General features: G+C 42.5%; 1 protein-coding gene across 1 annotated transcript in view; it reads left to right on the top strand.

Moving 5' to 3' along the window:
• The first annotated feature begins 216 nt into the window (after positions 1 to 216).
• IL17RE (interleukin 17 receptor E) overlaps positions 217 to 11,798 on the top strand; it is a 114,340-nt gene continuing 102,758 nt past the window's right edge. Inside the window, 1 exon segment of the mRNA XM_077451778.1 lies at positions 217 to 552. Within this exon segment, the coding sequence (XP_077307904.1) occupies positions 427 to 552 (126 nt within the window). The 5' untranslated portion in view covers positions 217 to 426.

The following is an 11,798-nucleotide window of genomic DNA, read 5'->3' as shown; positions in this document are numbered from 1 at the left end:
GCAATATTTTCCTGGAATGGTGCTCTGCAGGCAGGTGGGCCCCCAGCCGTAGGCGGCTCCCCGTCCCCAGCAGGTAAGAGTCATCTCTGGGATAGGCGTACACCAGGAAATCCAATTTGTGCACACACAGAAATACAAGTGGGTGGAAATGTTCTGACTATGGGTAAAGGAGGAGCAGGCCCACGAGGTGGAGTTATCACACCAGGCAGAAAAAAAAAGAAGTAGGTTAAAGTCAGAAGGGAGGTGACAGGGATGGAGCTACAATGGTGACAGAGAGAAGAATGTGGCCTGGCCAGCTATAGCCAGTACAAGTCACCTGCAAAGACGCCAAGCGTACAGGTGATGTCTTCTCCAACATGGAGCTGGATGTATACCTCCAGGTGGGATAAGTGTACTTCGCCATGAGCTAACCTGGGAAATTAATCCATGGGGAGTCTGGGATATGGAACCTGTCCACTGCTGGTCATCGTCGCCCTGCACCTACTACTCCTGTGGAGCCCATGTCAGGGGTGGTTAGAAGGAGATTCACCAAGACAAATCAAGGCCAACTTTGTAAGACATATTTTTTATTGATTTAATATTTTGCTAATATTGAGAGAGAGAGAGAAAGAGAGACTGATACAGTTACGATGCGATAGACAAAGACAGAGGCAGAGCGAGAGAAAAGAGAGACAGAGAGAGAGAGTGAACAAGGAGAGAGAAAAGAGGGAGAGAGAGGAGAAGGAGAGGGAGGAGAGAGAGAGAGAGAAAAGAGGGCGAAAGAGAGAACAAGGAGAGAGAAAAGAAGGAGAGAGAGGAGAGCTAGAGAAAAGAAGGAGAGAGGAGAGCGAGAGAAAACAGGGATGAAGAGAGAACAAGGAAAGAGAGAAAAGAAGGAGAGAGAAAAGAGGGAGAGAAAGGAGAGGGAGGAGAGCGAGAGAAAAGAGGGAGAAAGAGAGAACAAGGAGAGAGAATAGAGAGAGAGAGAGAGAAAAGAGGGAGAGAGAGGAGAGGGAGAGGGAGGAGAGCGAGAGAAAAGAGGGAGAGAGAACAAAGAGAGAGAGAAAAGAGGGAGAGAGAACAAAGAGAGAGAGAAAAGAGGGAGAGAGAAAAGAGGGAGAGAGAGGAGAGGGAGGAGAGCGAGAGAAAAGAGGGAGAAACTGAGAAAAGAGAGAGAAAGTGAGAACAAGGAGAGAGAAAAGAGGGAGAGAGAGAGAGAGGAAAGAGGGGGACGGAAGAGAGAAAAGAAAGAAAGAAAGAGGAAAAGAAAGAGAAAAAGGAGAAAGAAAGAAGGAAAGAAAGAAAAGGAGAAAGAAAGAATGATAAAAAAAAAAAAAGAGAAAAAGAAGAAAGAAAGAAAGAAAAGTAAAAACTGTTACAATCTGCATTGCATGTACCATAAGGTTACTTTCACACTGCTCCATTGCAAAAATGTAGTAAAAACACATATGCACCTGTGAAAAGGACATATGACTCAAAAACATGTGATTGAGTTTTTGCCACATTTTTTATGCGTTTTCAATGCATTTCAATGGGGGGGTGCGTTTTTGATGTGTTTTTCGCTGCAAAAAACATGCACCAAAAATGCAGCATGCGTGACTTTTAAAATTGCAACTAACCCGCAGTTGACTGGTCTGAAGAGTTCCATAGTATTTAATAGTCGTGCATTTTTTTGTAAGGCAAAAAATGGAAAAGAAAAACTGATCAGCGTCAAAAGGCTCTAATAGTGAACAACTGCACACATTTGGAGCATTGTGCTATCAATAATGAATCGCTACTACATGGTACACTACATTGTCCTGTAGATGTAGCGATCGGTAATCGCTAGCAACTAATTTATGGGCATCAATGGGCAAATTTAGAAGAGTGATTTCATTAGTAAAAATCATCCACAGACACCCAGATGAATGGAGGAGGAAGAGGAGAGATAGAGAAGGTGGCAAAGGGGAAGGGGGGGGTTAAATAAATAGAGAGAGGGCTAGATGGGGAAATAGAGATGGAGGCATAGAGAGCAATAGAGGTAGAGAAAAAGAAAAATGGAAATAGAGAGAGAGAAATGGAGATGGAGAGAGAGAGAGAGAGAGAGAGAGAGAGAGAGAAATGGAGATGGAGAGAGACAGAGCGAGAAATGGAGATGGAGATGGAGAGAGAGAGAGAGCGAGAAATGGAGATGGAGAGAGAGAGAGCGAGAAATGGAGATGGAGAGATATTGGGGGTTATTTACGAAAGACAAATACACTTTGCACTGAAAGTGCAGTCGCTGTAGATCTGAGGGGAAGATCTGAAATGAGGGGAAGCTCTGCTGATTTTATCATCCATCATGTGCAAGCTAAAATGCTGTTTTTTATTTTCCTTGCATGTCCCCCCTCAGATCTACAGCGACTTTACTTCCAAGTGCCCTTGCAGGGCGCTTGTAGTGCAAAGTGGATTTGCCTTTTGTAAATAACCCCCCATAGAGATGTGGAAAGAGAAAAAAAAAGATAGATAAAGATGGAGAGATACAGAGATCGATCGAGATAAAATAGAGGTGGGGAAAGAGAGATGAGTGGGGGGACAAGGTGATATAGAGACAGAGTTATACAGGGAGAGATAACGACAGATGGAAATAAGAAAAATAAATAATGACGTAGGGAGAAGGATGGAAAAGGGAGAGAAAAAGTGATGGAGGGAGAGCAAAATAGAGATGAATCAAGAGAGAGTGGCGGCAAAAAAGAAAGAAAGAAAGATGAAAAGAGAGAGAAATAGAGATGTGGATAAAGAAAGCGAGAGAGAAATAGGAAACTAAAGAGAGAAAATGGAGAGGGTGGATTTACTAAAGGCCAACATCTCTATTTCTCTTCTCTTCCCTCTTTCTCTCTACGGGGTTGATTTACTAAAGGCCAATAGACTGTGTACTTTGCAAAGTAGCTTAACCTCCCTAGCGGTGATCCCGAGTCTCAGTCTAGCTCGGGCTGCAATTTCAGTACCACGAGCGGTAACACCGAGCCAGACTCGGGATCGCATCGCTGGATACAGGTAGAGGTTACTTACCTTGTCCCCTGGATCCAGCGATGTCCCCCCGCTGTGTGTGTGCGAGCCGTCCTCCGCTCGATTCACACAGTGCCTGAGTGCCGTCGAGCTCCGTTCCCTGCGACGTTACGACGCACTGGAGTGGAGATCGGCGCCAAATTCAAAAAAGTTAAAATAAACAAAACACACACAGTACTGTAATCTTACATATTACAGTACTGTATAAAAAAAAATACAAACCCCCTTTGTCCCTAGTGGTCTGTCCAGTGGCCTGCATGTAGTTTTATATGGAGTTGTAGTAGTAGTTTTTAATTTGGAGATTGTCCATAGCAACCAAAAACTGTCCCTTTATGTCAATTAAGTGATTTTAGACCAACTAGAAAACCGCGATAATAAATTATAATCACTTGCAGAATTGAGCGATAGCGATTTCTGGGGAGATCCGTCATCAAACACTAAATCTAATGACAGCGACAATTCTGCAAATGAGCAAATTTCAGTGTTTTTGGATTTGATTACATTATTGAATATTTTTTATTATCATTATTTATTATATTATAAACTTTATCATTCCCAGGATGTCTACTAGACTCTGGTTTGAACAGATTTAAGAGAGTTATTACTAAAAATCGCAGGCCTACAATATAAAAACGCCAAATTTCCATGCAAAAGAATTTTACCGCTTTCAGCACCTAAAATCAGAAATAATCATACCGCCAGGGAGGTTAATAAAGGAGTAGAAGTCCTGCTGACTTCCATCATCCAATCGCGTGCAAGAACAAATGTTTATTTTTTTTTTCCTTGCATTTGATTGGGTATTGTTTGTAGAGTGAAGCTTTATCTCATTTACTAAGCTTTGGCGCAACTGCACTTGCAGAGAACAACTTTGCAAAGTGCACAGTCTATTGGCCTTTAGTAAATCAACCTCAATTTCGTAGAGAGAAAGAGGGAAGAGAAGAGAAATAGAGACGTGGAGAGAGAGAGAGAAAGAAAAAAAGAGGGATGGGAAAAGGAGATAAAAAGAGACTTACAGATAGAAAGAAACAGAGATGAAGGGAGGAAAAAAAATGAGACAAAGCAGGAGAGAGAGAAAGAGCGCGAAACTTATGCCGCGTACACACGATTGGAATTCTGTCCAGAAAAAGACCGATAAGAGCTTTTCATCGGAAAATGCGACCGTGTGTATGCTCCATCGGAATTTAGCTGTCCAAATTCCCGCCAGCCAAAAATTGATAGCGTGTTCTCAATTTACCCGACAGAAAAACTTTCTATCGAAAATTCCGATCGTGTGTATGCAATTCCGACGCGCCAAAAATCACGCATGCTCAGATTCAACTACTACGAGACGGAAGCTATTGGCTACTGGCTATTGAACTTCCTTTTTTCTAGTCCCGTCGTACGTGTTGTACATCACCGCGTTCTAAACGATCGGAATTTGGTGTGACTGTGTGTAAGCAAGACAGCTTGAGCCGAAAAAGGGGGAGAAAGAAGAGAAAAAAGAGAGAGATAGAAAAAAAAGATGAAGGAAGAAAAATGGAGAAGTAGGAAAGGAAGATGGGAAAAGAGATGGCGAGAAAAGTGTGTGTGTGTGTATAGAGTATATATATATATATATATATATATATATATATATATATATATATATATATGTATATATATATATATATAGAGAGAGAGAGAGAGAGAGAGAGAGAGAGAGAGAGAGAGAGAGAGAGAGAGAGAGAGATGATATATGTTATGTAAAATAGATTGAACTGGACAAAAAAAACAAATCTATTTTACAATTAGCGATCACCTTCCATGGCGTCGGCTGTGTGAACACATACTTAAGTAGATTTGTCTATATGATATTAATTATCCAAATATTATCTTAGTATGTAGCGTGTTCATGGTGGATACAATGTTGCTTGCAATTTACATTGTATACACCTGTATTCTTTATTTATTTATTTTTATTCTTTTTATTCAAGGTTTTTCACAAAAAAGAAAATACAAACTTAGAAACGTAGTAAACATTTAGCACTATAATTCAACAGCACCAGTGTACAATGCTTCTCCCAAATCAAATAAAAGAAAAAGACAGCAATCTTCTCAGATAAAGATTATAGTAAGGAGTAGAATTGCGCACAATGGAAAATTTTGTTTAGTTTCGGTTCGTTGTCATTCATAAAATACATAATTTTGTTCTGTTATATTTGCTATGTTAATACGTTTTCGGAAAATTCGTTATTTCTGTAGAGTGCCGATATTCGTTATACTGAATCTCGAATCATGTCGAATTCGTTATCTGCGCTATAATTTCGTTCATATTCGTTAAAATTCGATATTTATGTATGTATATATATTCGTGATAATGATTCGTAATTTCTTAATTTCGGAATTTGTTGTCAATCTTTTAACACACGCAATGACAATATCTATTCTCCTCGGCTCAAATACAATACAACACCCTTCTCACGCACTTCTCAGGAATGCACTTTGCCAGTAATCCCACCTCCAGCACAAAATGAATCAGCTGATTGAATTGTAAGATTTACTTTGAATTTACCTTTTGTTTCATTAGCTCTTTAACAAATTACCGAATCATGTTCAAATTAATTCGTTATATCCGCTATCATTTCTTTCGTATTTATTGAAATTCGTTATTTATTTATTCAGACATTTGGATGCATCCGAATATCTGAAAGAAGCAAAATTCGTCCGAATTTCGATTTGGTACAAAACAAATTGCACAAGCCTAGTAAGGAGAGAGAAGGGTATACACAATATACATTCACTGTAAACAGTATAATACCCCCCCACCGCACTAAGAGAGATAGTATTTGGTGCCTATCAAGGCTTACACAAACCTCACCACTACACCTGTATTTTCTTGACGTGCATCTGTTAATGTGTTCTGTTAAGGACACCCATTTCTATGTATTGCCTATAACCACCTGATAGAGCAAATAATAGAAATAATAATCAGTGGCGGCCTGTGCACTTTGAGCGCACAGGTGCCGCCCCCCCCCCATCCATGCACCCAGGACTTTTAAGGATGTCGGATGCATGGATTCCTATGGCGGGAGTGGGAGTGGGTGGTACTGTTTGAAGCACCTGATTAGAGCCAGCCGTGCATGCACACGGGGGGGGGGGGGGGTGCTGGCAGAGCCCCGTGCACGCGTGGGTTGGTACTGTCGCCAGAGACACGTGGGGGTGGGGGTTGGGTTCTGCCAGAGCTGTGAATGGGGGGTCGGTGGGCACATTGGGTGCATATGATGGGCAAAGGTGGCTGCATTTGACGGGGCACAAGTGGCTGCATATGATGGGCACAGTGGCTGCATTTGATGGGCACAAGTGGCTGCATATAATTGGCACAGTGGCTGCATATGATGGGCAAAAGTGGCTGCATTTGATGGGCACAAGTGGCTGCATATGATGGGCACAGGTGGCTGTATATGATGGGCACAAGTGGCCGCATATGATGGGCACAGGTGGCTGCATATGATGGGCACAGGTGGCTGCATTTGATGGGCAGAAGTGGCTGCATTTGATGGGCAGAAGTGGCTGCATTTGATGGGCAGAAGTGGCTGCATTTGATGGGCACAGTGGCTGCATATGACGAGCACAAGTGGCTGAATATAACAAGCACAAGTGGTTGCATATGATGGGCACAAGTGGCTGCATTTGATGGGCAAAGTGGCTGCATATGATGAATACAAATGGCTGCATATGATGGGCACAAGTTGTTGCATATGATGGGTACAAGTGGCTGCATTTGATGGGCACAATCGCTGCATTTTGATGGGCACAGTGAGGCTGCAATTGGAATTTTTTGTTTGCGCCCCCCAAAAATTTTGAGCACCAGCCGCCACTGATAATAATTTGGGATGGCTCAATGTTGTCTCAATGTTGATTAATTCTGGAACCATAGACAGGAATGTCATACAGTGTCACCTGATAATGATGAAAAACCATGACTATGGGGGGGATTTACAAAAGCTGGAGAGTGCAATATCTGGTGCAGCTTTGCATAGAACCCAATCAGCTTCCAGGTTTTATTGTCAAAGCTAATTGAGCAAGCTGAAGTTAGAAGCCGATTGGCTCCCATGTACAGATGCACCAGATTCTGGGTGCTCCAGTTTTTTGTAAATCCCCCATTATGTCAATCTTAAGGCCCGTACACACGCTTTGATTTTCGGACATCAATTGTGTTACGACGACCGATCATCCCCAAAACTTACCGTTAGTTCGGTGCTTTCGACAGCCGATTTCACTTTTTGGTCAGACAAAAGCTGGATGGTCAAACTATAACATGTCTGTCAGATGTGAACTCAACGTCTGATTTTCCTTTCATTAGTACGGCTTTAGTATGAAAAAAATCGTAAGAGCAAGACTACGCATGCTCAGAAGTGAAAGAATACATACAAAACTATTCAACGCTTTACGTCACTTCTGACGTATTCTGTCAAACTAAAATTCTCGGTTTGTTAGTAACCTCTTCACTTTTGACATGAGACCAGCATGCAACAAAAATCAAAGCATGTGTATGAGGTTTTAGTTATAAAGATCTGTCTCTCCTATTACTAATGGAAGACTTAATTACTAGTTTTGACGCTACATGAACTGTGACTAATTTGCCGGGACCTTGGCCTTTACTTGTGTAATAATGGTGTTTACCAATTCTATGAAGGTGTTTAGTTATTGTTATATGTTGTTTCCTTTGTAGCGATGAAGTTGTATACAAACAAACCTTTGTGTGTGCATTTTTATTTTGTGCTTTTTGATGTGATGGATCTTTACTGGGAGTTTTATGGTGGTGCATTTCACCCATAGGAGCCAATTTAATTCTATATATACGTTTACACCAACTGTCAGAAGGAAATTCTGGCAGCCTTAGTCATGTGAAGGATAGTCTGGGTAGGACAGTTTACAGACAACTTCTTCAGCAAAAGTCCCTTTCCGGCAGACTTGGTTCTGGCGGACCGGAATCCGTCTGACAATTCGATCGTGTGTGGGCTCCAGCTGACTTTTTTCCCCCAAAAGTCCAACAGACCTAGAAATAAAACATGTTTCAAATCTATCCGACGGACTCAAGTGCGACAGACTAAAAATCGGGAAAACCGTTCGTCTGTGAGCTGGTCCGACGGACCAGATATCACGCAAGGGCGGCTACTGGCTATTGAACTTCCTTGTTTAGTCCTGTTTACGTCATCACGTTCAAAACGAACGGACTTTCGCACGGACTTAGTCCAGTCATGTGTGGCCAAGTCCGTTCGTTCAGAAAGTCTGACGGACCTCCTCCGAAAGTCCGTTGGGAAGACCGTCGAACCTAGTCCATCGAAAAGTCCAGTCGTGTGTACGTGGCATTAGTGGACCTGTCATCTGTTATATTTTCTTGATGAGGAGCTTCAGTAACCCCTAATTTTAAAGTCTGGGATGTGCACAGAAGGGCTCTGTTTGGCCTTATGCCGCGTACACACGTCCGGACTTTAACGGACAAGGTCCGGCAGGACGAATCTGCCAGACAATTCGATCGTGTGTGGGCTTCATCGGACCTTTGCAGTCTAAAAATCAGACGGACTTTAGATTTTAGGTTTCAAATCTTTCCGACGGACTCGAGTCCGCTCGAAAAATCCATACGACCGCATGCTAGTCCGACGGACGAAAGCCGATGCTAGGGCAGCTATTGGCTACTGGGTATGAACTTCCTTATTCTAGTCCAGTCGTACGTCATCACGTTCAAATCCGTCGGACTTTGTTGTGATTGTGTGTGGCCAAGTCCGTTCGTTCGGAAAGTCTGTCGGAACCCTGCCGAAAGTCCGTCGGGAAGACCGTCGGACCTAGTCCGTCAAAAAGTCCGGTCGTGTGTACTCGGCATTAGGGACCCAACAGGGACCTGCAGCACATTTGCGCATGGGGTTTCTGCAAATATTTTACAGTTACATATACTGTGCTACGTTGCGATGCTGCACCCAAACAAAATTGACGTCCTTTTTTCCCCACAATTAGAGCAAGACTACGCATGCTCAGAAGCAAAAGAATACATACAAAACTATTCAACGCGTTACGTCACTTCTGACGTATTCTGTCAAACTAAAATTCTCGGATTGTTAGTAACCTCTTCACTTTTGACATGAGACCAGCATGCAACAAAAATCAAAGCATGTGTATGAGGCTTTAGTTATAAAGATCTGGCTCTCCTATTACTAATGGAAGATTTAATTACTACTTCTGACGCTACATGAACTGTGACTAATTTGCCGGGACCTTGGCCTTTACTTGTGTAATAATGGTGTTTACCAATTCTATGAAGGTGTTTAGTTATTGTTATATGTTGTTTCCTTTGTAGCGATGAAGTTGTATACAAACAAACCTTTGTGTGTGCATTTTTATTTTGTGCTTTTTGATGTCATGGATCTTTACTGGGAGTTTTATGGTGGTGCATTTCACCCATAGGAGCCAATTTAATTCTATATATATACGTTTACACCAACTGTCATAAGGAAATTCTGGCAGCCTTAGTCATGCGAAGGATAGTCTGGGTAGGACAGTTTACAGTCTGAGCGAGCCTGCCATCCCCGGTTGCCTGACTTCGATCTGAGATTTGTTTATTTGTTCTTGTTCAACCATAAAATGTATTTCCTTTATGTTATCTCAGTTTTATTATCTATATGGCTTTTTTTTTTTAAATAGACATCTAAAAAATATTTTATGACAACTTCATCAGCAAAAGTCCCTCTAATGCCGCATACACACGATCGGACTTTCCGGCAGACTTGGTTCCGGTGGCCCGGAATCCGTCGGACAATTCGATCGTGTGTGGGCTCCAGCGGACTTTTTTTCCCCAAAGGTCCAACAGACCTAGAAATAAAACATGTTTCAAATCTATCCAACAGACTCAAGTGTGACGGACTAAAAATCGGGAAAACCGTTCGCCTGTGTGCTAGTCCAATAGACCAAATACGACGCAAGGGCAGCTATTGGCTACTGGCTATTGAACTTCATTGTTTAGTCCTGTTTACGTCATCATGTTCAAAACTAACGGACTTTCGAACAGACTTAGTCCAGTCATGTGTGGCCAAGTCCGTTCGTTCAGAAGGTCTGTCGGACCTCCGCCGAAAGTCTGTCGAAAAGTCTGGTCGTGTGTACGGGGCATTAGTGGACCTGTCATCTGTTATATTTTCTTGATGAGGAACTTCATTACCCCGTAATTTGAAAGTCTGGGATGTGCACAGAAGGGCTCTGGCTGGCCTTATGCCCCTGTACACACGTCCGGACTTTGACAGACAAGGTCCGACGGAACGAATCCGCTGGACAGTTCGATCGAGTGTATGCTTCATCGGACCTTTGCTGTCTAAAAATCAGACGGACTTTAGATTTTAGGTTTCAAATCTTTCCGACGGACTTGAGTCCGCTCGAAAAATCCGTATGACCGTATGCTAGTCCGACGGATGAAAACCGACGCTAGGGCAGCTAATGACTACTGGGTATGAACTTCCTTATTCTAGTCCAGTCGTACGTCATCACGTTCAAATCCGTCGGACTTTGGTGTGATTGTGTGTGTCCGTTCGTTCGGAAAGTCTGTCGTAACTCCGCCGAAAGTCCGTCGGGAAGACCGCCGGACCTAGTCTGTCAAAAAGTCAGATCGTGTGTACTCTGCATTAGGGACCCAACAGGGACCTGCAGCACATTTGCGCATGGGGTTTCTGCAAATATTTTACAGTTACGTATACTGTGCTATGTTGCGATGCTGCACCCAAACAAAATTGACGTCCTTTTTTCCCCACAATTAGAGCTTTCTTTTGGTGGTATTTGATCACCTCTGCGGTTTTTATTGTTTGCGACAATTTTGAAAAAAAAAGTAATATTTTTTACTTTTTTGCTATAATAAATACCTCCCCCCCCAAAAAAAAAAAAAAAAAAAAAAAAAAAAATATATATATATATATATATATATATATATATATATATATTCTTCTACATATTTTTGGTTAAAATTTTTTTTTTGCAATAAGCGTATATTGATTGGCTTGCGCAAAAGTTATAGAGTCTACAAAATAGGGGATAGTTATGGCATTTTTATTATTCTTATTTTTTTTTATTCGTAATGGCGGCGATCTGCGATTTTTATCATGACTGCGACATTATGGGGGTTACATTGGACACTTTTGACACTATTTTGGGACCATTGTCATTTATACAGGGATCAGTGCTATAAAATGCACTGTTTACTGTGTAAATGACACTGGCAGGGAAGGGGTTAAACACTAGCGGGCACTCAAGGGTTTAAGTGTGTCCTAGGGAACGATTCTAACTGTGGGGGGGGTGGGCTATCGCTGACATGAAAGCGATCACTGCTGACAGGGAGCAGTGATCTCCGTCATGTCACTAGGCAGAATGGGGAAATGCCTTGTTTACATAGGCATCTCCCCATTCTTCCACTCCGTGACAAGATTGCGGGAAACCGGCGGACATTGAGTCCGCAGGACCCACGATCACAGAGCTTGCGGCGGACACATGCAACCAAAATGCCGCATCTTAAAGGGAACATACCTGTACGCCCATTTACCCAGCCGTGCCATTGTGCCAACGTATATTGTTGTGTGCTGGTCAGCAAGGAGTTAATGCTGCTAGGTGGAAGGGCTAACCACTTAGCCACTGCGCTGCTCACTCCCGACCACATGCAAACACCCTGAGATCTGGGCCCTTAAATCTGCATTCTTTTCGCACATGTGTGGGGAACCTTCTGCACGTGAATAGATGAGCCACATTTCTCCATCAGCTCTCGAAGCCATGTGGCACCTCTGCACATGTGCAGAATCAACACC

The sequence above is a fragment of the Lithobates pipiens genome, unplaced genomic scaffold, assembly GCF_037356315.1.
Source record: "Lithobates pipiens isolate NorthernLeopardFrog02 unplaced genomic scaffold, aLitPip1_a1.2 Scaffold_23, whole genome shotgun sequence".
NCBI classification, from domain to species: Eukaryota; Metazoa; Chordata; class Amphibia; order Anura; family Ranidae; genus Lithobates; species Lithobates pipiens.
This window is presented reverse-complemented; position numbering and strand designations above follow the sequence as displayed.